The sequence below is a fragment of the Cyprinodon variegatus genome, unplaced genomic scaffold, assembly GCF_000732505.1.
Source record: "Cyprinodon variegatus isolate N-32 unplaced genomic scaffold, C_variegatus-1.0 Scaffold21, whole genome shotgun sequence".
Lineage (NCBI taxonomy): Eukaryota > Metazoa > Chordata > Actinopteri > Cyprinodontiformes > Cyprinodontidae > Cyprinodon > Cyprinodon variegatus.
Window position 1 is genome coordinate 165,595 of NW_015150474.1, and position 27,961 is coordinate 193,555.

Below are 27,961 nucleotides of genomic sequence, written 5' to 3' on the forward strand. Positions count from 1 at the left end.
CAAGTGACCACAGAATGACACGGCGTTAAAGAAGCACTGGCACCTGAGTCACCCACTAATAGCAAATCAGCAAACATCATTTGAAACCTTTATAATAAGCATAACTGTCAGGACAGATAAACAGCAACCAGTAGACTTAATGTGCATCTATTCTGAGCCTGCTGCATCACCTGCAGTGAAAAAGTTTACTTGGTAAACTGTGTCATGCCTCAACTTCCTTCTTCTGACTTTGAGTTTTTGAATAAGGAATGCAACTTTAAGTGCGATTAAATCCACTCAAAAAATGTGGCCCGAGGTTCAGCCTTGAAGTTAAGATAGTAGAACTGATTGTTTCATGAGTGTGAAAGTATTGTGTGCTGCCCGGCTGATTCTTTAAGCTCGTTAAAGCTTTAAGACACAATGGTCAGACCCTCCCCCTGCAGGCACTGCTGCCTTAACTCTGTGCAATTTCCTGTTTTGACAGCGCTGTCATGCAGGGTTGGCCAAAGAAATTATACGTTCTTGCACGAGCGTTTCTCGTGGTGGATCCCGTGCTCTTGTTAAATGCCCGCACATTAAAAACAGAAGGAAAACAAACATAGATGAGCCACACAATTACAAGAGATTTAAGGATAAGAAAAAAAAAGCCATGCACAAAATTAGAGGGTATGATTCAGATTTAAAAAATGAAATTCAACCTGCAAAGCCTGAATTTGATCTGTTAAATGTACCACAAGCTCTTCATTATAACAAACCAATCTTTTATAAATATTTTAAAGACGCTTTTATGACATAAATTCCTTTACAAAGCACAGTCATAATAAGTCAAATTCCATGTTATATTCCATGCTGTTAGTAAAATATTATCCCAAAGAAAAGGTTAGGAGTGTGAGCTATTAACCTAGTGAATACCTGTCGTGTGAGTATAAAAGACATGTTCACCTTCAGCAGAGACAAAGTTCTGGAGGAACTGGGAGGCTGCTTTCCGTCTTGCTGGACAAAACTCTCTTAAATCCTTCTTCTAACTTCCAGGGAATATGTCTGTAAGCAGTAGCCACTTCCCACTAGTTAGCCTCTAATTTACTCCAACAAGGTGGGACAGCAACTGGACTGTCATGAGGCCGGCTGGAAGAAAGCAGACAGCTAACGGGAAGCTTGAACAGAGGCAGGCTGTTGCACAATGCAGGCATTCATGTGACTCTGGAGAAATATATGCATGGTGTCATGAGATTCAGCTCTTTTGGTGACAAAGCCTCAAACCCTTTGTCTCTTGGTTAAATGCAGTAGCTTGCAAAAAAACCTTATATTTTCTTTTCCATGTTCCAAACATAATAGATATACATCTTACAAAAGTCTATAATTGTAAAGTGGAAGGTGAATGATTTACACTATTCATGACTGTCCATTTGTTTGAGGCGTCTCATACTTCGCTTTCTTCCAGATTTGCAGATAGTAGATTTTACCCTAGTGGAATGGAGAGCATCTTTTAAACGGCAACTTTTAAAATGAGCTAAATGTTTTCAAACTGGGTTGAGACTTTAAAGGGGTCATAGAATGCAAAACAGAGTTTACATTGCCATTGATGAATAACGATAGTTCAGAGGCTGAAATGGACATACAGAGAAGTTCATACCCCATTGACACCTCCTTTCTCTGCAAATCTCACAAATCTAAACTTCCACAATAAAACGGGCAAAATCAAACGAAGCCCCAAATTGACGTTAATTCAGGGATGTTGCCTTTTTTGGTTCTGACCTGTACTTTTGTCACACCCTGAAATTGACATACAGACCAGCCCACTGGTTCACAGGCCCAAGAACATGAATAGAAGTAAATGCAAGACACCAGTTTAGCTGTTTAGCCTACAGTTGGGTTTGCTTCTACAAGAATTACAAAGCAGGCAGTTTCTCTATTGAAAATGAGCCAGAAACGCTGGCATAAATGCAGTGTTCCAGGCTGCACGGAGAAAGGGGACATTTTTCAGTCTTCCCTAGGATTTGAAGACTCATGGATTATTTTTGTCTATCAAAAGATCCCTGCGAAGTTTGATGCTCAGCTTGCTGAGGCGCTGACTGGACTGACGGCTCAGTTGTGCTGTACTGTAGTCGACCAAAATCCTGGACGATTCCGAAATTCTCCACGGACATTTTAGTAATGAAAACTAGGACATGAGTGGGAAAAAAAAGAGGACGTCTGGTCTCCCTACCATATTAACAATTTCGATGTTTCAGTGAGTGAGTGCTTGTTGCCATGATGCGTCTTTGTTCAGCAGCTTCACTCTTTGTAAACTAACCAATCAGCTCATCTAAACATTCATGAGCATACCATAAAAGGAAGGAAACTTGTTTCATTCTACGCTTTACCAGGCTTGCATTAGGGCTCATAGAACAGCAAATATGCCATTTTCAGCCCAACCAATGTTACACACCCTAATCAGCACCAAATACCCTGTATAATCAATCTATGACCCTTTTAAATTAGGCCAATGTAAAAAATATGTTTCTTTTAATCCAAAGAATTACATTGTGGCATCATTAATGATTGGAATCAAATCAAGTTTATTGCCAAGAAGGTTTGCACTTACAAGAAATTTGACTTGGTGTTGATGGTGCAAATTATGATGTGGTCTATCCAGCTTTTTCTTTTATTTACTCTGACCAGCAGTGGAGAAAAAAAAAATTCCCGCAGCATGATACTGCCCCCAAAATGGACAATTTTGGTCTCACCTGACCAGCCTGTCATTTTATGTACCCAACATTGTTTTTTTGGTAGGTTCACATATTTGCCATATCGTAAAATTATTATTTTTTTTTCCTTGTTATTTTTGATAATCTAACCCCAAGTTTAACTTAACTTTATTCAGTAAATTTTCATTATGTTAATTAGAGAAACATACAATTTCAACGCTTCTAACTTCCACTTGCTACCTTGCAGAGGTTCAACACAGGGAATCCTAATAAAATACAATGAAATCTTTGGTTGAACAAGTTCAACATGTAGGAGTTTTTAAAGAATCTGTAGTAAATCTGACTTTAATTAGAAAATCAGAGAGAAAAATATTACTCATGTAAAATTATTTCACATAACTGCCTAATATGGTAAATTATAAAAAATATCAGTTTAAACCACCATTCCAAGAAACAAGAAAGTCCAACCTACTGCTCTACTTTGACCCTTTACCTCAACTGCCCTGAGTTTATACAATAAGAGAGAAGAAACAAGGGGAAAAAAAAAAAAAGACATTTCATGGCATTCCACTTGACTGCAGAAAATGGTGTCTCTCCGCATCCATCAACACATGGATCTCCAGCAGGTCCCTGAACTGGCCCAGGCACAAGCAGCTGTGCAGCCGACCTGCTGCTCTATCAGGCAGCCTGAGGTATGATGTAACAACAACCAACCTCCCGTGCATTATAATGAACGAATTTCCAGTCTGTATTTTCACCCCCAGGGTTGTGGACCCTGTTAAACTCTTAATCATAAATAATTTATGTTAACATTACCAAGCGCTGCTAAAATTTGGATTAAAGATATCTCCCTTGATTTTAACACATATAAGGGCTTTCATCATCCTTGATATTAAGTGAAGCGTACAGCATTTTCAGAACTGGACGCAGATATATGAATGGTGAAGAATTGAATGTTACTGGTTGAATGACTGTACTCCTAGAGGGCACGGTGAAATCCCCCAGCATGCACAGTGAAGTGACTGACCTACAAATGCAGCTTAGTAGCAGTCTGCATTGCTGGTGTGGGTTGAGCCAGTCACAGCTGAGTTAAGATTAACATGAATGGGTGGATGTATCATGACAAAGAGGTTATTTGATAGAGTGAGACAGTGATTATGATTGGAGACAAAGTGCATTATCAGCTTTGGTGGCTGCATGTAAAGAAACAGGTCACTATAGATAAAAAAGATTTCATCTTTTTTTAATAAAGCACTAAGTTACAAAAGATAACCTGTTTACAAAAAACAAGTAAATAAAACGATCAAAAAGATTTGTTAAGTAGAAAACAGATCTAGCATCAATAACATCACATTTCCTTAATGAAGGATTTAATTTCTCTGCGTAGAGAGGCAAGAGCAGTAAAGGATCCTTTACTGCTCTTGCTCCTCCTCCTCCTCATCATCACTGTCGCTGTCTCTGCCTGGATGCTCTGGCATCTTCGCCTGGCCAACTGTATCCTGGTTGCCCTCTTCCTCCTTGGCGTTCTCTGCCTTTGGCTCGGAGCTTGCCTCTCCTGGGGTTTCCTGCTCCATGGGAGTTTCTGGCTGTGTTTCCTCTGTGCTTCCCTGCTCCGTCTTGCCTGCAGCATCTTCCTTGGTTTGCTGTGGAGGCAGAGCCAGTTTCTGCTGCTGCTGCTGAGAAAACCAAAGACAGGGTTTAAACCAAAGGAAAATGCTATTTACACTTTTTTGCCGATACAAAAAATTTACATCAGACTCAGAAGGTCTCAGGAAACAGTTTGTGCATCTTTTCTTTAACATATTTTATAAAATTGAAATGTTATCTTGAGTTATTTTAAAAATACTTAAATGTTTAATTTGGGTGTTAATGACAGTCTGCTTTAACAGATTTGGAAACAGGAGTGCCAGAGAACTCAATGGATTGCTGGTTTAACTTAAAATAGACCTAGGAAACAATGAAATGTGTGGTGAATTTTTTAAGCTCAATGCTTAAAAATGAAATATTTTATTTTTTTATAATTGTAACCTGCTTTTGAATATGTGTCATTTTCATTGAAACACTGAATTTTTTTGGGATTATATTACATATGAGATTAGTGCGAGAAGCTGGGCCTGTAGTGGTGTGATCTCTAAACGCATCTTATGTTGTTTTTTTACATTCTTATTGTGTTTGGCTGAAATGTAGTAAAACAGCATCAATAAAGATCAATAGATTATAGAGCGCACCTCACTATGAGCCGCACCCACTAGATTTTTTGAAAAAACTGGAAACATTCATATATAAGCTGCATTGGGCTATAATCCGCTGATATCTACTGAACTGTCTCCCACCAAACCTGTAGGGGGAGCTCTACATATAGCCTTAGCTTTATGTATAGCTTTAGTAGGGATGAAGAAGAAGGCTAGCTCCCTGTTAGCTTGTTGGCTCACAGCAGTAAGAGCTTCTAATGAAAGATACGGCTTAGCCAGCTTTTTATTTCAGCTCTGCAGGAGTTGAGCCCAGTCTCTTCACTGGTTTGGCAGGTTTACTGCAGTAAATAAATGGTTAAATGTGTGAATTCTGGACATTTGTTCTCCGCCGAGTCTGCTGCTAGCAAGTTTTTGTGCTAAATGAAAATAAGCCCCTTATTCTTTCATTTCCAACTTTGACTTCACCCTCTGGTGGTTAGGAAAAAATTCACAGAAAAGCCACAACTTCTTATAAGCTGCATGGTTCATAACGTGCGAAAAAAGTAGCAGCTTATACTCTGGAAAATACGGTAACTTTTTACAAATCAGGTCAGTCAAGACCTGATTTTTAACCTTTAACCCTAAATGCTCGACCCCCCCCCCCCAAAAAAAAAAAATCTCTACCATTACTTTACACACTGTCATTTATCTATTTTTTTTTTTAAGAAAATTAGCAAAATCTCAATCATATTTGATGAAGAGCACCCATCAACATGAGATTTCAAGTCCTGCTCAAACTGGAATCCAGGCCTGGAATTGGACTAGGCCATTCTTTCACACCAACATGCAATGATCCAAACTATGAGTACGAAAACCATAGAAGGAGGGATGCTTTGCTGCAGCTTAAAAACGCGTTTCTCCTTCAACATGTCTGAATCACAAACCAATGTAATTAGTGACACTCTGCAGTTTAGCTGCATGCTGTGGAAATGATTTAGCTAATTAATTTAGAAGGCCTGGGCTTTAATTATCAACAGGCGGACTCTATTTATTAGCCATTTCTAAAGATCCTTGGCTTGGGCTGGATTTTATTTGAGCTAAAATAAATCAGAAGGGTTAAATAGAAATGAGAGATACAGTTGTCTGAATTTGTTTTCTTTTGTGCTCATTTTTCTCATTTAAAAATACGACAAGGTTTGTTACTGTAACACAATAAAACATGAAAAGTCATGAGACATTAATGCTTTTACAAAATTCCGTAAAAATGTATATATGTACTTAGCAGAGAAAAACTACTAGCTCTGCTCACCAACCCTTTTTTAATACTAGAGCCTTACCAGGTAGTCATTTTTTTAGACAAGCTCCAACATTATGGTAATGAAAGGTGGTTTACCTGTCTGTACTTCTGGGAGGTCTGGATCATGTGCATGTACATGTTGTACACAAAGTTTGTCATCTCTGGCATGTCCTTGATGATTTGGTCCGGCCGCTCGTCTCGCTAAAAGAGAAGACGGGGAGAAAACTATTTGATGATCCAAAATGTAATGAAAGAAATTAAAAATCAGCAGCTCCCCCTACTTTGTCAGACTTAACATTTATTAAATGCACCACAGGAGGTTTTATGGATTTACAGCTAAATCAGTGAGGAGATCACAATTTATCCCTAAACACAAATTTTCCCTCCAGCCACCACGTCTCAAAGGCTAATGAAACCAAGTGCAGAATGCAGAGTCAGTAATTCGTAATTGGACACCATTAGTATGCAGACCATCTCTTGCAGCTTAAACTGCAGAGTGAGATGAGCAGAATATTTTAACTGATGACAGACTTGTGTTTCGTTAAGAGCAAATATGCTCTCTGAATTTAAACTGGCTTCATGTCAGAGTCAGAGAGACAGGAGTCTTCCTGACTACAACCTAAATGTTAAAGGATTCTCTGGAGGAAATAACTATTCAAACTAATGTATGACTAGAAATTCAACGTATATGTACAGCAAGACACTACTCTTACAGCTTTATTCTATTTTTACTTCTGTGACAGATTTCAATATTCTCAGATCATGAAGCAACCCAAACGTGTCCCTGCATGAAAGAAGAAATCCTCAACCTAATCTAATGACTGCCATCAAGCATTTGTGATTTTTTTTTTTTTTTTAATGGCTTAAACAGCCAACAAATCATTTTTGTTGGCTAATCCTCCTTGAAAGAATCTCCACTGTTTTATGTGTTTCTGATTGTTAATATAATAGTGTTCATTGTGTGACTTCAGGTCTTATGGTTCTGTTCTTAGTTTGGAGCAGGAAGTGTTGCTTTTTGAGATCTTTTGAACCAACTTCATGTTGTATGACAGCTTGTACTTACCATTATTGTTATTATCAATCTGAAAAATTTCCTCTCGCATACTGTTATGTTTTGAGGTCTGTGACCTCACACTTGATGGGAAAGTCTGAGTTTGGCAGCTGAGATTCTCGCAAAGCGTGAATACTTGGGAGGCAAAAAAAACCCAACATTTTTTTGTTCTTCCAACCATGAGAAAAATAAATAATTTCTGGGTTCTTGTTTCATTTTTTTCTGTTTAATGATCTTCAAGTTATTTTGTTCTAGGATGGCAAGTGAAACTGAGCCTTTTTTGGTTTATTTTTCCTTAACACATAAAATCCTGTTAAAACATGGTTAAAACACTGTATGCAAATACTTCTATGCAGCAAGTCAGCTCCTGTTTTAGCTAGGTTAAATAGCTTCTGATCCTACTCATCAGGGTGTCGGACAAAATCTGCATGTGCGTGTTAGCAGGAAAGCTTTACCAACCGTAGATGGACATGCTAAGCAGGGGCCGCATGTGTGTGCCCAAATGAGCTGTCCCTCATGGGGATGAGAACTCGAGAGTCACAGAAAGTGTCAGAGGCTGCAGGGTTTTTTAGGCTGCCCCGTTGCCACAGCCAGTGAGAAGCAATGACCAGACAACAGCCGTGTCATGCTGGCCTGGCCTGGGGATTCATAGACAGATCTTTAGGGGTTAATTTTGTGTTTCCCCTAGTCACCAAAGATCCCTACAGACTGCTGTTAACAGATCAGTCTCTATGTGAAAAGTAGCAAAATGACTTAAGTCCATGTAGGACCAGCTGTAATTGTCCAACTTTTGATGACAAAGGTAAAAGTAATAACAGAAGAGACGATATACGTACAGGCTGTTCCTGGCTGTAGTACTCATGTGGTCTGATGTGCAGCTGCAGCGGTCTGGCAGTGAGCTGCTTGAAGGCGGGAGTCAACTCAAAGCAGTTTTCGAACAGTGACACCCGGGCAAAGATGTACAGACCCAATCTGGCTCTCGACATGGCTACCACAAGACGCCTCACGTCCCTGTGGAGAGAGAAGGGCAGAAAAGAAAACAGCTGGGAATTGGTTTGCCATTAAGGGAAAGACATATTCAATGAGACATGAGTGGGAGCGGAAAGAAACTGTGAAATTAGCGAACCATCTGTGGGGGGGCAAAAACAAAAACTTAGATCAGGGTTAAAGTATAGGTGGGAAAGAAACAGGCAGTTTAGTGTAGAAAGAGGGAAGGTTTTAGGAAGGATGAGCAGGAGTAGGTGAGCGGCACAAATATAGAAGCTGAGAGAAAAGAAAGAAAGGGCGGCAAGGGGGGGAGATAAGCTGTGGAGAGAAAGGCAGAAGGTAGAGCGTAGAGGAAGGGGCAGATTTAGGTTACTTTTCTTGCCATCTAAAAGCATTAAAAGATTAGGAGGGAGAGAGGAGTAATTTCTGTAGGAAGGAAGACTATTCCCGCTCTGTGTGTTCCAACTACCAACATGTTTCTTTAAAGTACTTTGCTGTCAAGGAATGCTAAAAAGAAAATGTAAATGCACCCCCCCCTGCTTAAATATGACCAAATCTGGTTTATATGTATATCATGCAGAAACCTTTTCAGGGGAACGTGGACCATTTCAGGTTTTCCTATTAATGGTACTGATGTTTTAAAAAACAAGGGCAGCTTCATGTCTAATTTAGATCACAACTGTCCAGTTTATTTAGTCTTTATGCCATTAGAAAAACAATCCTTTCAATATGCATGATGAATGCCATTACTAGTTCTTCCCACCCTTTTTATTTTTTGCAGGCTTATTGGAGCCGCTTAGCAGGGTATGGTTATTTAACACTATATGGGTGCCTAGTGACCCTCACTAGAAGCATAAACAACTTTGTCTATATTAACAAAAAACCCAAAAAACTAACAGAGCTATAGAAATGAGGACAGAGCTGTGGAGGACATGAAGCAATCATGAAGCGTGGATGCCTGTGGACATGGCAGCGCTGAGAGGACCACCTGAGCTGTGACACGATGGGACAAAGTGGATGGGAAGCCACCCCCTTCATGTGTCTGTGTGTTCCCACAGCTGTTTGCTTGTGTGCCAGAGTACATCAGCAGGAAGGATTCTTCTGTCAAATCCAGGGTAAGTTCATCATGTGGTCAGCTGTGTGCCTTGTTGTCATGGCAGTAGATTGCCAAGAGGCGAGATGAGGGTTTGATGTGGGGGAAGGGGGGAAGCATGACTGGTAAGGGTGCAGTCAGTGGTAGGCAACAGTAATCCCAGTATGTCTCCTAGCGAACCATTCAAAGGTTTTTGTGCCTCTATTATATGAATGAATCACTAGTTAAAGGAGTGTAAAAAGCAGAGTAAGCTTTGATTTTGTAGCTTACTTAGAATATAAGAAATGAGAGATATTCACATTTAAATTACAGTCCAGAAGATGTTAAATGAGGAAATCTGTGAAATCTTGCAGTACTTTATATTCAGTGGTGTGTGGTGCTTGAAGAACATTTCAAAGACTGGAAAAGTCTAAATGCTACCAGTCTGTTCAGTAGAGGGAGAAAAAACCATGGCAGGTAGAGAAATGTGCCAAAAAAAACAAAACAACATATTTATTAATATTGTTTCTAAAACTTTTGACCAGACATGCCTTGCCAATGTCTGCTAACCATTCCCAACCTAAAAAAGTTCATAGATCTTCTCCATCTGAAGTACACCACTTTGATTATTGGATTAGTGGACAATTTGGGGTTATTAAACATGCTACGAAGTTGCTCCGCAATTCAGGGAGCGAGAGAAAGGCTACGCTCGTTTATTTAAAACAGGGGCAGATGAGTTTATTTCCCGAAATTGTACAGTAATGCTTTTTCATTAAATGGATGTCTTCTCCATTAGATTTAGATCACTGTGACGAGACGGGTAGCCTGGCTGGCTCAGAGGCTGGCAGCTCACGTTCACTGCCTTCTGTTTTCGGCGAGGCAGGCAGAAATAGAATGTCCCAGGCGAAGATGGACAAATTTCACCGTGCACTTACCAAGTTCATTGTTTCACAGAATCAATAAGAGAATCGATAAGGAATCAAATCGCTTCACAGAATCGATAAGGGAATCAGAATCCTAAAAAATCGTATCAATTACAAATCCTAAATATCATGCAAATTATCATTGGGTTAAAAAGGTGAGCCTCGATTTCTTCAAATAGTCCTATTCTTTGGTGCTTGCTTAGTGGCATCTCTTTATTTTATTACTTCCCCATCTTGTGTGTATAATAAAATAACTAGGTTTAAATTACAACAGTGCCTTAACAACTTTAATCACAAACCATAGCAATCTATGGTTAAAGCAAAGTTCAATAATCATTTTATGCAGGTTGTGAGCAAATAAGATGAGATGAAATCTGGCAGGCATGAAAAGAAACACTTTTTAGGGCAATGAAAGAACCACAGGTTCAAATTTATGTTCAGGGCCATCACTTAGTGTGTGCTGTTGACAGAAAACTAGATTATGATGATTTTGATGCAGGAGAGTGGGGGCCATAGATCTGATGCAAGCCCATCCACTGACCTATTAAACAATCTAAATGTATGTAAGACAGTAAAATATGTGAGACAAGATTAGATGGACGATAGAAAGGGAGGAGCATGTACTGCCAAAAAGATAAACTACACATTTTATTAGGCTAAATCTAGCAATTTTCTTATCTACCAGATAAAAAATGGCGTTTTAAGTGTTCTGGATCTGCCATGCAAAGGTTCCAAGATGAAGGCAGTTGTGCAGAGAGAGAGTATGTACTTAGCTCTAAAAGGAATGGCTTGTTATTTGCACTGGAGTAGCAATTTGCTGGCTGTCCAATACTGCAATGAAGCTGTGAGCTGTGCAATTCCAACAGCAGCTAATGTATATCAGAGCGAGCATCCAGCAAAGTTAACGAATGACTTCAGCCTTAGCTCCCTGATAATAAACCATTCGGCTTATAAAATGTAAGGATCTCATTGAGATTTTATGACAGCAGAAAGGCCACTTGACCACACAGTAGTGGAATATGGAATGAAAGAAGACAGAGTCCGGAGCAAACCAAGGTCCTATGTCTACAGATAGGAGCATGAAGGGGCTGGATGGTAAATAAAGAATCAAGCTTTAAGGGAAAATGTTATTGACAAACGTGTATTTGAGCTGTGCATTTGTAGCCTTTTTATGCTCATATACATATTTAAATACAGAGTATTCCATAAAGACCATGGTTTAAATATGAATGGACAAATGGTTTGAAAGTGTCACAAAAAAATAAAGAAATTTGGATACGGGGCACTGAAGCCCCTGTCACACCTTGACGATTTAGACCAGCGTATGCCTGACGTATGAAAAATCTGGCAAAAAAGCTGGATATGTTATGGGTACATTTATTATAAGTTATGAGAACGCTGAAGCATGTTGTCACGTCGACCTATGGCAAGTATGTCAATGTATGCCAGTGTATGCCTTATACGTGGGCTATAAGTTACAGGTAAGTCAATCGATCGTTGACATACGTTAATTGTAAGTTACTCTTAAGCCGTAGTGTTCAGCTTATACAAAACCTATGAGTAACTTGTTCAAGACAGCCGCTGAACGTGTTTCTAACTACCAGCTACCGTATAATGCCATTTAGCAGAATCTTCTTCTTGTGCTTTTTATGCAAGCCCTGCACCACAGAGCACAGTGCTGCCCTCCTCAAGACACTGACTTGTGTCATTATATGGGCATTTCGCTGCTGTGCGTGATGCATAAGTTAGGCTGCCATTGACATAAATTCTGGAATCATTATGAATACTCTATATATGTAATGTAAAAAATGCATAGAAAGTTCAGCATATGCCAGCGTTTTAGAAGTTTTATGGGATGTTGGTCATACGTTGGCTAAATCGTTAAGTTGTGACAGGCGCTTGAGAAGCAGGGTTAGAGAGCATGGGCCATGTTAGAGATCCTCAAATAATGTATGTAATATGTTATATCAAAAAAACGGAAAAGAAAAAAGCTCACCTGAGGTGTCCCACAGCTTTGGTGCGGACCAGCGATAGGATGATGTAGTCATTCTGCTGACCCTGGAACCTGTCCACTGTTGTAACCTGCACACACAAAAGCACATTGTTATTATTCAACATTAATGCACATCTACATAAATAAAACACATCCGATCACCAAGCTTGAGCAGCTGAGATGCTTTGCAAAGTAAACAAGTACTTGGGTTTTAAACATGTGCTGAGATTTTCATCTTCTTCCTAATTTCTAATGTCGTTATTCTTGAGAGAAAAGTGATAAGACGCTGGCATCTTCTTGTTGGGTTGTTATCGCCGAGGGCCACATGGGCAGCCAAAAAAGTTAATGCAGCTTAAAGGGCATTTGCTATCACTAGCCTCTTAGCGGGGCCTCCTGAGAACCAGATTCAAGGTAGTAGGGGGCCGCGCGGTCAGCCACAATCAGAGGTTATTCTCAAAGGGGATGAAATGCTTGCCAAGTCCTACTCTCTGAGACTTTTTACTTTAATTAACACTGTTGGTAAATGTGCTTACTTCCACAAATGAAGAACAAAACTGTTCTTGTGCTATCACAAATATACATTACAAAATAAAAGTTTTTATTATATTTATAGTGGCTTATTTGTATCTGTGCCACTAAGGAGTAGGACTTGTGTTGTTGGTCCCTGCCTAGCAGTTAACATTTCAGTGCTAAATGAAATTAGTTTACTTGTATTCAGTATGGATTAAAATTGATCATCTAACGTTTAAAACCAGACATACTTAAGACTGGTCAAAACTGTGTTGGATTGGTTTACACTGAACAGGGGTTTTAAAGAAGACTATTTGAAATGCTGAAACCTTTATCGTATTCATGAAAACATTAGAAGCCCTTTAGTTCAGACAAGTGTGAATACATATGGTGGGATCCTGATACAGAACCTGTGCAGAAAATGGTCTTATAAAATCAAAATAAACACTTTGTTTTTCAGGAGAACAGTGTTGTCATGACCCTAAAATTTTCAACTCAATATCGATGCCATGAAAAATGTTCAATGCTGTTTTTAATACCATGGGAATAAAAAAAGCCAAATAATTAAATTAATAAAAAACAAAAATATTACCATAAAATTTCAATCTCAACATGAAACATGCTTTCCCAGCAGATTCAAGGATTCTATGAGTTTAAAAATTGTCCAAATACATGCAAAATAAATAACCCAATAACAGAGTTTGACAAGAGCTGACATGAGATTTTATAATTTTAATGTGCCAAGAATCTAGAAATCTAAAATTTTTTAATGCCAAAAAATTAGTATTATATCCAGATATAGTGTTTGAGAATCCATACTTTTTAAAGCATTGATACATTAGACAACCCTATAGGAGAGTAATAGTTAGCAGGGGTTTTAAAGACGTTATACATTTTCATTTAAAATAACTACCGGTATTCATCACTCAGTAATGATAAAATACCAATGGTTAAAAAACAAAAAAAAAGCAAAAAAAAAAAAATCTTTAAAAGCTTTTAAAAAAATCTGATTTTTAATATTATGCATTATAGAATTAGGAATAATAGAACTATAATCGGAAATTCCCTTTTCCAGATCTAGAAAACAAAAAATAACTAACTTCTCCCCAAAGCACATTAAAACCCAAACCAAGACCTGATTAACAGCCAAGAACAGATGCTTTATGGGAAAAAAACAAGTCTTGTTCTTCGGACACACTGCTGTACAGAACACATCGTTTTGGAGAAGCAATGTTCAGATGAATTTAAAGCCCAACAGAAAAAGGTTAGCGTGTCCTCTATAGATTCTCACATTAGAACAGATCAATACACTTCCATCAAGAAGCCACAAAGTCCAGGACTAGATGTCTCAACATAAGACTCAGTCATGTGAGATAAATACTGCTTGTAAAGCACAGTAACTTTAAAATCTATCCTACCATGTATAAAAAAATTATACGGTGAGTTTCTGTGTGTAAAAAATTGAGGGATAGGGCCAATGAGGCATTTATTCATGGCCTCCTGATGTTTATGTAGAGCAGGTGAAAACCCAAAGGTAAAAAATAAGTTGTTTTTTAAGCGTATCTGGAATTGCTGTCTGTGTAATTAAACCAAACATCCATTGTATATGTGCATGCATAGATCTGGGCACATGCAAGTCGTGAGAGGCTTTTTGACAGGTAGTTATTCTTGGCCCGCAGACACGGAGGCCTATATCGACAATCTCCCCAAGGTGCAGCTTTTTGCATGGTGTTTAGTTATTTATGAGGAGTCTTCCAGGGAGAGAATCGCAGAGGTCATGTCAATGTGACACACACATCTGTGGACATACAGGAGATACTGTGCTACACAAACAAACATACCAGCTATTCAAAGAAGATCATTTTCTGCCATATTTCTCATAATTGTCAGAACAAGAATGGCACACTGTCACTCACCTTTTTTCAGCTAACAAATGGATCAGGACTTTTTTTTTAGCCAATTCATGCTAATCACCGTTTGGAATGTCCAAGCTTGGTAAGATAGATGTTTAAACTATTTGCAAGGCAATGAAAAGGGACACAAGAATTCATAAAATAATTCAAAACCTGTGTGCCAATGATGAGGAATGAAAAACTAAAATGCAGCAAGCTTCGCTTTTCCGCTAATAACCAATATATACTACTTAAACTAGACCAGTTCTACTCAAAAACAGATTTTTATGTTGCAGCTTTGTATAAAACATTAGAATGAAAACTCAAATGAACATTATCTGAGAAAGACAAAAAGGACTAACATGGTCAAAAAGGTGCACCTGGTTGTATTCAGTGTACAGGAACTGCCTTGTTTGGTATTCAGCTCTAAAAATAGTTTAATGCTTTGTACTTTCAGACTCAGACTGGTGCTAACCGGCATTCCCCATCCTACCGAGCCTAATTAAAGTCATCAGAGTAAAGTTAGCAGGCTGTTGACATTTACTTGGTCTTAGCCATTGTGACACATTGTCAGACACACTGCAGACCCGCTGCTCAGCGCCTGACCTTTCAGCCGCTAAGCATTTTTCCCTAAACAGTCTCTCTTTCTTTTTCACCAAGCTCCCTCTCTGACCACTTTTTATTTCAGCAGACCCAGCAGCCTGTCACTCCTGTCACTGTATCACTGGGTGCATATACTGACTAAGGATGTGAGCCCTTTGACTGATGCTTTGTCTTAACTTTGCAGGACATTTTACATGGCTAAGCAAAATGTCAAACTCTGTTTCAGAACAGAAAGCATACTTTAACATCAAGTTGCCCGACAGAAGATTTACAAAAATAGGAAATGGAAGTAAACACTTTTACCTTGCAGGTATCCAGCCTATCATTAATTTGGCCCTCAAACTAATAATGTGGGATCTACATCAACTGATGCTTTTCCAAATTTGCAAAAGCAAAGAGACTGCTTGAGGCTTAGTGTGAAAATACAGTTAAGCCCAAAATTATTCATCCCACTGGTAAAATGAGGCTTTATTTAGATGGAAAGTCTTAATATTGTTTTGGAATGGAGTCACAACACGCCACAGTCTGAACTTCAATCCAATAAAGGAACTTTGGATGCTGCTTAAGATTATAAAGACTTTGGAAACGAGCAATAAACTCCCCTGCCAATTCAAAGAAATATTTTGCTGTAAATGCAAAAATATATATATATATATATTTTTAAAGATGAAAAATTTCCAAATACAGTTAAGAGAATATTATTCTTTAGAGAAGTGGTTCCCAAACTTTTTTAAGCTGCGCACCCATTTCCCAACGCATTATTAATCACATCGTTCGGCGTAACATCTGTTATCATTTCATTTTGTCTGACTAAGAGCAAAACCTGCATCTTTAAAATAAACTGCACCTATCAGAATCACAGTAACCAATGAAAAATATTACAGCTCTGTGCGTGAGCATAGTCGTGAAATCACATCTACCTCACATCTACCAGCAGCAGGGTAGGTGGTGTTTCGGTTCAGTCACAGTATCATGGGTGGCACTATTTGTCAGTTTAAAGGAGAGGCCACAGACTAGCTGTGTGCTACAATATGTAGAAGGATAACTTCTCTATAATGCATCTTAAAATTAAGTGTAGAAAATAAAACTTCTGATTAAATACATTTTTCTCTGAACAACATTTTCTTTAGCAACTGCAGTTATGTTTGAATTTACATTTTTACAGAGAAAATGTTTATTTAGACCTCTTTCTTGTGTGAGGAGGTAAAAAAAAAAATCTAACTAAATATCAGACTGCCATAACATTTTTCATCTCATGCAGCCCCTAATGGCAGCACCAAAATTTGGGAATCCCTGCTTTACAGAAATGTTCTAGTAATAAATATAATTTTTGAAGTCTAAGCCAACAACCTACTAAATAAAAGGGTAAATATTACCCCAGAATTAAAAAAAGAATAATAATTATAATCTATTTTACAAGCCTTCAATGTATAAATGTATTAATAAAAATAAATACAACCAAATATAAGATGGCTTCAGTTGGGCAGTGCCATAAATGTAGCATAAAATGTGCAATAATGGAAAATAAATAGCAGAAGAAATATAATAATAGTTATTAAAAAAAAAGAATACCCTCATTGAACAGTTGTAAGTAAAAACCCTGGTTAAAATGAAGCTCTAGCATGGAAATCTGGCTGCATTTCAGTCTTTTTTTTTTTTGTCCGAAAACTTGGTTTTGACTTTTTAAGGCCTTAACAGCATCTTGAACAAGGCTGATTTTGATTTGCAAATAATAATTGAAAAAAAAAAAAAAACAGATAAAAGAAAGTATAATAATCTGAATATTTAATATTTTTCTCGTTTCTTTCAATTAAAGACAAAAGAAATATGCAGCATTTCTAAACTAGAACAGTTTATAACCTGCAGTTCCTCTGTAACCACGGACTAATGCCTATTAAAATAATTGCCTGTTGTCATATTTAGACTATTCTTTCATCATAATCTAATTAGTGAAAATCCTAACAGTGAGATAGTAACAGAACAAGAGGACCTCACAATTTTGGGCTACAGGTTTTAACCATTTAACAGTACAAATTAAAAGGAATTATAAATTTTACTAGGTAGCTTCTGACCTAAAAGGTAAGAAAATAGAATTGAAAGAAGGTAGAAGGTAGAAAAACAACATAGATGAACATATTACAGGAAAATCCTTTAGGAATGACAAGAGCACATATTTGGCATTCCCGCACCAACATTCAGTCAACTGGTTAAAAGAAAAGCTCTGCTTCACTGGATCTCATGACCTGCAGCTGTTCCCAGAGTCTCATGATTCTGATGGAGCTGAATAAGAAAACCTTTTTTTTTTCAACAAAATTACGTCTCTCGATGACTCACACTTTCTGCCAAAGACAAGCAGTGTAATTTATTTTAATGCCTGTACTGCTGTATGAAACAAATTAAGACTGAAAGAAAGTCAAACTGCACAGCTGAAAGAAAAATGGCTTTAAATGAGCTCACTTACAGTATGGAGCTGTGTGCACATTTGTTTGGGCTGAAAAATGACACACTAGAAGCTTTAAGAAATGGAGAGCTGAGTTTTTTCTGCATCAGAGCATAAGAGGACAGACTTCTTTTGACATCTGCGGGTGTGAAGAAACTATTTTTGACCGCATCTTGTATGTTGCGTGAGTCTAAGCTTAACTAGTCCGAGTCCCCCTGGTACGTGAGGTGTAAAAATACCTCTTGGGGAAAGTGGATTTCTTTAACATCAGGCATGAAACATTTCACCTTCTAGTGATATTACACTAGGGGTAGGTTGTGTTGCAGAATTAGAAACACTGCAACACAAAGAGTGCTAGTTAAACATCGAACCAAAAGACATGAGCAAAGGTAAATGTTCATAAAAAAAACAACAAAAAAAAAACTGTTATAACAACTCTACACTCAGCCGGGTCCTACAAGGTTTCTAAAAGCTAAAAGAACTAATTTCAGTACCAGAAAAAGACATGCCTTGGGTCTGAAACAAAAAAGACACATCAGTGTCACCAAATCAGTTAATGCAATAATTCAAGTAAAAAAATGGAACCTTGGGTCACGTCTCGGCTAGATTTTCAAAACCACGTTTCACAGTGTTCAGCAGAAGGGATGTAACGTTCAACTTGCCACACCAGGCGATACTTATCTAATAATAGAACTTTATTGATCTCCTTTTGCAGAAATTTACCTCTGCATTTAACCCATCCCCTTGGGTAGTAGTGGGTTGCCATCGTGGGCGCCTGGGAACAGTGTGGGGTTAAGGGCGTTGCTTAAAGACTCAGAGTGACAGTCTTTTGGAGTGGGGCTCAAACCCAGAACCTCAGGATTCCAAGCTCCATGCCCTCGCCACTTGGCCGTCACTCCCCACTATGTAAGCAGTATTGTGGGATCAAACCATCCATCCCCATAATTTTGTTTTCACAGACAAACGTATCAATGCAACACATTAGGCTTTAAATCTTCTGTAAACTCTGTTGACAAATATTCAACTTAATTTTGACTAGTTGACCTTATTCAGCTTTTATGCTGGTCTAAATCTAAGCCATCTGTAAACAGTAAAATAGCTGCTGGAACTTAACCTCTGAGATTAAAGGTGTAGTGGATGATTTTTGCATATTTTTTCGCATATTTCTTAAAAAACCCGCCCTCCGTTTAAAAAAAAAAAAAAGCACATGCACAACCCTGTACCCGCTCCCACCTATTAAACATGTGCAAGAGCATGCTTGAGTCCATTACTAGCAATGATGTGAAATGAATTTCTCTAAATAGTATGCAAAACTTTACCTGTCAAGTAGAAACTTTGCAACTGAGGCATCAGTGGGAAGTTCGACCTGTGCACCTGAAACTGTAGCTTACCACACATATACCACCTGTAAGTGTATGGATCAAGTTCTTACCTTATGCGGCTGTCCAAAGTAGGGGTTCCCAGCACATCGTTGGTTAATGACATCTCTGATCAGGTGTTTTTGTCCATTGTAGGTGGTCAGGATGCTGATTCGCTCCGATGGGTAGCCCAAAAGGCGCATGTACATGAAGAGGGCTACAGAGTACTCAGCCTCTGCCAGGTTCTTCACAAAAAAAAAAAAAAATAGAACATGAGAATCCAAATATTTATATTCAAGTGCTGAGTATACAAGTACAAAATAAAATCATAGAAGAAATTGTGAATTATAACTTTCTTTATTATCGTTTCAACAAATAGGAATCTAAGATGGTTTAAATCCCTCCAAAGAATAAACTAAACTACAGACTAAAGAATTTTTTGTTTATTTTTTGGCCCTGTACCTCAATAATTCATCACATCCTGTCAGATAAAGCTGTCGCCGATAGCAACACAACAATTTTTAACTCAAATAAACTGAGGTTTACAGCGAGTGAAACTGCAGAAAATTATGTCTATTCTAATTAGAGCTGAGCCCTAGTTATGTTCGACACAAACATATTAAATAATATAATGTATAAAAAAACAATGTTTTGTGACAATTAAATATAAATCAAATAATGACTGATTAAAAATATTGTTATTGTTCCTGACAGCAAATCTCTCGATCTCAGACTTGCTTATGTTAATGTGTGCATGAAAGTAATTGTAACTGGTTATTAACCAACTTTTCAAATGACACATTTTTCTTCCCTTTTATCTGGCTTCAAAATCACCCTCTTTCTTCTACATGCGGCAGAAAAGAAAGAAAACAACCGTATGAATTAATCATTTAGTTTAAGTAAATATGGGCTATAGTCTAACGTCTGTTGTTATAAATTTTTGCTTTTTCATTAACAGCTTCTGATTGAGCTGCACCAGAATCAATGCATAAAAAAGAATGGCAGCCGTTGTTTATTTTACACCACTACCTGCCACCCAACCATTTAAAAGAAACTGTGTGAGATATGACATCATACATTTCGCAATTTTAACATTAAGGGTTGAAATATACTAATGTGTTTGAAAATGTTAGACGGGATGCACAGATCCGTGTCACTAGCGCATGATGTCTGACAGCGTACAAGACATCTGAATACATCTGCCCCTTTAGATCAGGCTCACTTTCGCCAATACCGATCTACAATTTTCTTCAATATGTCTGAGCCAATGTAGATGTTAATATGGGATTGATGTATCTTATATATAGAGGAAAATGGTTTCACTCAATTAATCCAGTTGGTATATATGCTTTTTATGCTCTAATTTAGTTTTTTTTTAAATAATTTTTGGCATTGGGAAATATTACAAATTCAATATTTAGGTAGCTTACCAACTCTGACATTTTCTTAAGCACCATTTTTAAAGAAAAGTAAAACTAAAAAGAAGCTGGTAGATAACTTCTCTAGGGGGGAGTGGCGGCCTAGTGGTCAGGGCTATATAGCTTGGAATCTTGAGGTTCTGAGTTCGAGTCCCCGGTCCCACAGATTGCGATTCTGGATCTCCGAGCAAATACACTTAACCCCACACCGATCCACAAGGTGATGGGTTAAATGCAGAATGTAATGACAACTTAAAATGAAAAAAAAACAAAAAACATTTGCCCTGCCTCATGTTATTTTAATGGATGGTTATGATACTTTAATCCCTGTCAGAATTTAAACATAGCAAAATCAAATCTGCAGGAAATCTTTCTAAAGATTTATGAACGGTTGAAAAAGATATAAGTAAAATATTGTTTAGGAGTGAGTTAAGAAACTCTACATGTATTTTTGAGCTTTTAAGTTGATATTAGTAATTTTTTTCTTAGGAATGCACAGAAACCAAGAGTGGAGACACCAGAAACCAAACCGGCAGGTCAAATAGAACTTAATTACCATAATTTTTTGACAATACAGTGCACCTCAATATAAGCCGCGCCCACTACATTTTAGGAAAAAACTGGAAATCTACACACTGGGCTATAAGCCGCTGATATCTACTGAGCTGTCTCCAACCAAAGCTGTAGGTGGTGCTCTACATATCACACCTAAAGTAGCTATGAAGAATAATGCTAGCTCCCATAAGCTTGTTGACTCACAGCAGTAAGAGCTTCTACTTAAAGATGGGGCTTCACCAGCTCCTTATTTTAGCTCTGCAGGAGTTGAGGCCCAGTCTCTTCATTAGTTTGGCAGCTTTAATGTGGCAAATAAATGTAAAAATCTTTGAATTAGGGTAATTTGTTCCTGTCATGTCTTCTGCAAGCAAGTTCAAAATGAAAATTAGCCCCTTATTCTTTCATTTCCAACCTTGACTTCCCCCTCTAGCGGTTAGGAAAGATCCACAGAAAAGCTGCACCTTCTTATAAACTGCAAGGTTAAAAGCGTGGGGAAAAAAGTAGTGGCTTATATTCCGGAAAATACGGTGGTTGGAATACCTCAACAAAAAAAAAAAAACGATGATGAAAGAATGCCATAGCGGTGAAAGATACATGGGAAATTTGAATGAGGGATGTTTTCAAGAAGCAATCTTCCTTAAAATTGCTGACCTAATATGGAAAGTGTTTTAGCAAATAAGGCAAAGAAGCAATGCAACGAGTGTTCTTTGGAGATCATCTGTTTGGAGAGTCAGCACACACTCAGCAGTGGTTGCTCAGCTGTAGGTGGTATTCAGTGTGGACTGGAAACAACAGCTTCTCCTGTGTAAACTATGCTCTCCGTTTCCTAGCAAAGTTAATGTGTGTGTGTGTGTTTCAGAGTGATCCCTGTAATTCTCTCGAGGAGCTCAAAAACAGCAAAAAAACTAATGGAGTTAAGTTACATGTGACCTGGTGCCTTGAGACGAGCACATGGTCTGGATTTAAGGATAAAATGAAGCTGTTCTTGTCATGCAGGGACATGATTAAACTAATTGGACAAACAGGTAAATATTAAAGGAAAAAACCCTACAAAGAGCAGCCCTCGCTTGAATAAAAAAACTACCAGTTTTACAATTTTTTTTTTTTTTCTTTGTTTTTTCATGTGATCCATTTTAAATCTCTATATGCATTGCAGTTTTTTTTTCCATGAAAATATATATATTTTTTGGCATATTTAAAAACGCTCTAGAATTGCTATATTATATTCAGTAATAATGCTACTTTATAACATTTTGTCACTCATCCTGAAATGGTGCAATAGTAAAGGATATTGTGAGCCTTGCTCTTGCTCTGTTTTCAAGTCTCAGCAATGTCGTGATGAAACTCAATCCGGCTCCTGATGTGAAGGACAAACCACTGCACTGTTCTAGGCAGCCCCTGTATGCTGCACACTAGGCAGGGTAATCAATAGAGCATATGAACTGATAAGATAAACCACTAAAACATAAAAATTAATGAACTGCAGTCACAGCACCAATTTAGAGGACACATTTAAAGGCTGCTGATGAAAATGACTCAATGCTCCATCAGTTTTAAGTCTGCAGGTATGTTTGTCTTAGCAAAGGAGATTCATTTCTGCTCAGGAGCTGCAAGATAAATTTCAGTGGATTTAACAACGTGTGTATCTGCAGCACAGATGTTAAGGATAATGTGCTTCTCTTAAAACTTTGTGAGCATGAGAAACAAATCAAATTTAACTGTAAGAAAAGAAATACGGTCATAAGAAACTTTTAGTTTGGCATATTTTCCAAAGCATCAAACACTTTTTGAATATCAAATCAGTTATTTGCAGTTTGCCATCACGTTGTACTTTTTTCATGTGAACTGATCATCGTGGTGATCATACTGGAAAGAAATGGCCAGACACAGAGTACAAATCTGAAAACTTGATAGTGCAGAACCTCAGTTCTGAATATTTGTGCTGTTATTTAAGCTGCAGAATCAGTGAGTGTCAAGAGCAGCTCGTTCAAGGCAAGTTTCCAGATTTTTTATTTCTAAATTTGGAATGGAGTCTGAGATGCTGTCCTGCAAGCAGACAGCAGCGTTGCCAAGCAACAGACTGCAGATCAGGTATGATTTCAGTATTTAGTTTAATGCAACAGTGTTGATTCCAAACCAACACAGGCTGGCTGCAGTGAGGTGGGATCGAGGCCTTTTTATATTCAGAAGCAAACCAGATAATTCTGATTCTGTTAGGAAGTGGGTCATGGTCACTTCAAAAAGCATTTTGGATCAAGAAGGTAAAAATACACTAATTGTCTAAAAAGAACAAATGATTGCAGGTGTAAATAAAACCGGTAGAATGTGTTTTTTTTTTATTCTTAGTTCTTTACCGCTTTCAGACACACAGAAAGTAAAGTAAATGATTCAAGAAAAGAGAAGGACAGGAAGCAGGAGGAAAGGAAGAGAATAAAGGACTTGAAGGGGAAGGAAAGAGGGGTAGGGACACCTAAAAAGACAGAAGATAGGACGGATTGACATTAAGAACGATCAAAGGAAAAAGGGAGGTCATGAGAGACGAAAGAATGGGAGAAAACAGGTAGGTAAGAAAGCTGAAAAGAAAGTTTAGAGATTAACACAGGGCAGGAAGTTAGTAAGGAAACAAAAGAAAGCAATAAGGAGAGATTCCAGGTGGAAAGAAAATAAGTTAAAAATGGACGAAAGGAGGAAACAAGGAAAGGCAGAAGGAATAAAGTAGGAAACAAAGTGAAGACAGGAGGAATAAAGGCCAGGACAGGAGGAATAAGAGGCGATTAAATGACAAAATCAATACAAAGGAAGAAAGAAAGCAGGAGGGAAGGACAGAATCAGGTTGGCAGTGGATCTACAGCAGAGGTGCACCCATGCAAAGACCTGCAGAGCTAGAGTACTATGCTGAACCTTTAGGTGCATCCCTGTTTGGAATCAAATGGCTCTACTTTCTCATCAGTAAACGAGCCATAGATATTATTAATGTCTGAGAACGGCTGCATCTAAAAGCTTCAGGATGGTAATTTTTCCAAGACAGAATTTGGGAACATCTGGCATAGAGAATAAGGTCAACGCAGCCTAAGCACAAGTTTCAGACATCACAAGAACACTGAGTTCCTCTTTTTAGATAATTAATAATAACTTGGAACTTGTTTTAACGCTATATTTTTTTTAGCTGCACATCAATAAAATTCTTGTCTATGTTTTAAAAAGGGATTGTTTATATCGGGGAACATAAGGACAGCACAAACCTTAAAATGTAATAGTTTGACCGATTCTAGACAAATAATTCTTTATGTGTTCTATAAAGGTGTTCCATACTGACCTGGTAGAAATAAGGGTTGGGTTCAGATTCTCCCACCCCATTGAAGTCCTCCACATTAACAAGCTGAAAGTCGAAGGTCAGCCCGGGGTTGGGGACCTGGAACTCAGGAAGTTCCTGGACGTGGGGCAGGTTCCCGAGATGTTTGTAGCGCCAGTTGTAAAGGTTACAAAGGCTGTAAAACAGGTGTGAAGAGTTCCGATTCCAAATTAGATTTCCAAATTAGATCGAATCAAAGCTGCCTGCAGCTCAAGCTACTCCTCCTAGTATGACCCACCTTGCACGTGCACGGCCCTGCGCATCCAAATCTACAGTAGGAACACCCAAACGCACAAATCTGGTGAACAGAGATTGCTCCATGTTGGAGTACTTCTGGAAGGCCATGTTCTTGATGACTGGGGGCAGCTGGTGGTGGTCTCCGATCATGATCCAGCGCTTCAGCCGGCTGTAGCCGTCCTCTGGGTTCTACAGATTACAAGGCAACAGAGGTTGTGGCAAAATCAAGACACTTGGAAAAAGTCTAATCGGTGTGAACATTTGATGCTCACCAGGATTTCTACCACCTCATTGTGTTCAACTGGAAGATATCCTTTCTAAAACACTCTAAGTTACCTGTAGCAGTAGAGGGATGAAGGTCTCAATCTCAAGAATCTGTGCAGCCTCCTCCATCAAGATGTTATCATACTGATAAAGAGAATAGAAATCATAGCTTTAATATCTGGATTGTAGTTAAATATAAAATAAAAACATTGAATCTTAACTATTGTTTTCCAGTTAGAAGCTTCACCTTGAATCCTAGCTCGACAAGGTCATGGCGTTTAAGCGCAGCGTGTGTGCAGGTCATGGCGATGATTTTAGCTTCCTTTACGAGAAGATACTTGGAGCGGTCCAGTCCGCTCCTCAGCAGCTCAAAGGCCCTAAACTCCTGTCAAATTAGATGGAAAGTGTCTTTAAGAAATGTGTACAGATGTATTATTAAAAGCTATAAATGGGAACATACTGGAGAAAAAAACAAGCTCAACATTACACAATTTTTTTTTTACTTTCAATTTTTATTTGCAGTATTTTTAAAGACATTGTACGATAACGTCAGACTTGCACAAGTCTGAGCAAAATTGGTAAATGGATCCAGAAATCAACAAAAAAAATAAAGAAAATAAAACTTTCCTAAATATCTTGGATTAAGCAGCTACATAAATACTAATAACAAAAACTATAACCTTAGATCTGCTTTTAGAATATTTCTAAAAGCAGTTCTATTATCTGTGGTAGAAAAATCCAGAGATACGAAGAGACTGTTTTTAAGAAAATAGTTTCTTTAAATGTATGGGATTGATGCTTTTATTTAAATTATACATTACTTATACTTTGTTTTTGAATTTTATTTAGGAAAGTCTTAAAAACCATTAAAATGTAATCATATTACAGTTTATCTGCCGATATAGATAGCACAAAAAATATCCAAATATTTTATGGCATCAATTTCAACAAATGTTGCACTTTGGGGTTATTTTTGAGTCAATTCTGTCAAGAATTCAAATAAACAGCATTTAATTTTTTCACATTGTTTGCCCCAAGACTGCTGAAAGACCTGGACTTGGGGATATGAATAAGGTGTCCTTGAATAGTTTGATATTTTGCATAAAAAAATAAGTGAAATATTGGTACATCCGGTTTTAGTGATCAACCGCTTATAGTGTTTAAATTGGCTCTGGACCAACGTGATCACTGTAAGCGGATTCCACTGTACATTGTATTTGGAAAAAAAAAAGCCATTCTCATTTTTTCTATATTACTCAGATTTAAAGCACACGTTATTTGTTCTATAAAAATGTTTTGTTTTAATAAATCCGTCACCGCTTAAGATTGAGATTGTTACATTAGATCTATGTTTTTTTGACACTTTAATCTAAATATTTAATTCTAATTCCTAGTTAATAAATTTCCAGGATTTTCTGGTGTGATGATTGATTAATCTCTTTAAAGTATTCTGTATGGCATTTAAACCTCTGAAGAGTGCTCTAGAAATCCAATCAAACAAAAATTCCCTAAAGAAATCTGGAAATGGCAAGAGAGGCAGGGAACAGTGCAACAGAGACAAAGAAAGCTGAAGATGAGCATTCAGCTACCAGAGTGAAAAATATGGTAAAAGTGTAATAAAAAGGAAAAATCTAAAAAGTGGAAGAGAACTACAACATCCAGCTGCTTCTTTTCCTCACTATATAAGCATATTAAACTTTTGTACTCATCTGTACCCAAGGTACAGATAACTGGCATTTATCTCTGCTGTTTTTTGAAGTGAGGTCACACTGGTTTATTAATAAAGAAACCGACAAGCTCCTCCTCAGTAGAGGAGCACAGAGTAAGATTAATTTCTCAATAAGAGCAATTAAAACATGGACTCTTTTATGCATATTCTATTCTAATTTGAAGGCACAGCAACGCTGTTGGCACTAAAATCCAGAACAGTTTGCTTTGGCTGGTTATCACATGGATATTGACAAGAACTTAGTGGAGAAAGAAGTGGTGCAAAATTGGGGTCTTTTTTCATGCAGCCTGAGGAGCTGTGCAGAGATGGGAGGAGGGAGGAAAGGAGAGCGACATTCGGACAGCGCCGTGGTATAAATATTTGATGTGTTACTATTTTAGCATTAATATTAAACCAATCAAAACATGCAGTATTAATGAGGTCTACTTTTAACACTGTGGCTCCAGACTAAAGAGTTAAATAAAAATAGGAATTATTTACAGAAATTGATGAGTGTGCAAAAAGAACAGAATATAAAAGGACAAAAAAATGCTATAAGACTGTAAAGGGGGTTATTACTACAAAACCACAGAAACAACTCATTTCAATAAACGACTGAATAGTCCTCTGACGGCTTATCTAAGAGTGCTTTTTCATTCTGAAGGCAGACAGATCAGCAACCGCAGCAGGATGTTACTTTTGCTACCTTGCGCCACGTACAGCACCCTGTCTTAATGGGAGAGCAGATTTCACTGCAGCATGGGTGAGGCTGCGGGAGGAGGGAGAGGTGCTGCGATGCAGTGATACCGAGGCCAGCCAGATAAATCAAGGTCACCACATGACACATGTCCAGATATTACCTCAAGTAAATCACTTTCTTTATGGCATTTTGAAAACCCGACTTCCTGTAAATGTAGCATGCTTTTAGTTATTCTTACAGAAATATCTGATAAGCTGAGAGGAAATGATAGAAAAATATTCCAGTGTGAGTTAGTGTAAAAACAAAGGAGGCTTTGTACTTATGCTCCAATTGTTATTTACTAACCTGCATACATGATCAGGCTATTAAATGCTCAGAGGACCATGATGCAGAACCATAACAACACAGCAGCACTGCAGAGACCGTTTCAGAGAACATTTCCAACATCCGGACCTGCAGCTGGCAAACAGTTTAGGCAAAGAACCTAATGCAACTAGCAAAATTTAAAAGCTGGAAAAGGTTAACAGGTGTATGCATACATGTAGCACCAAGCAAACCCATTCGTTTATTGCCCCATTTACAGTACCCCTCTAAAACTGATTAATGATGAGTTTGATCCGAGCTTGGATCAGTTAAATGTGCTAAGCTTGGTTCTTATGTCTAGGGATGCACGATATGCCAATATTTTAAAACTCATGTAGCCGATAACCGATATCGATACCGATGTTAAAGCTGGACAAAAATAAGTAGTCATTGAAAATAGC

The 27,961-nt window shown here is 37.9% G+C and overlaps 1 protein-coding gene across 2 annotated transcripts in view; it reads right to left on the reverse strand.

Moving 5' to 3' along the window:
• Positions 1 to 3,891: 3,891 nt before the first annotated feature.
• aqr (aquarius intron-binding spliceosomal factor) overlaps positions 3,892 to 27,961 on the reverse strand; it is a 57,835-nt gene continuing 33,765 nt past the window's right edge. The window contains exons 27-35 of one of the 2 annotated variants that reach the window (XM_015390809.1): positions 25,037 to 25,174; positions 24,862 to 24,933; positions 24,527 to 24,714; positions 24,253 to 24,424; positions 19,038 to 19,208; positions 12,164 to 12,249; positions 8,022 to 8,196; positions 6,231 to 6,335; positions 3,892 to 4,339 (exon numbers count right to left, since the gene is read on the reverse strand). In XM_015390809.1, coding sequence (XP_015246295.1) covers positions 4,079 to 4,339; positions 6,231 to 6,335; positions 8,022 to 8,196; positions 12,164 to 12,249; positions 19,038 to 19,208; positions 24,253 to 24,424; positions 24,527 to 24,714; positions 24,862 to 24,933; positions 25,037 to 25,174 — 1,368 coding nt within the window. In that variant the 3' untranslated portion in view covers positions 3,892 to 4,078. Of the gene's footprint in view, positions 4,343 to 6,230; positions 6,336 to 8,021; positions 8,197 to 12,163; positions 12,250 to 19,037; positions 19,209 to 24,252; positions 24,425 to 24,526; positions 24,715 to 24,861; positions 24,934 to 25,036; positions 25,175 to 27,961 lie in introns of both variants that reach the window. The other variant, XM_015390800.1, reaches the window with a different exon arrangement.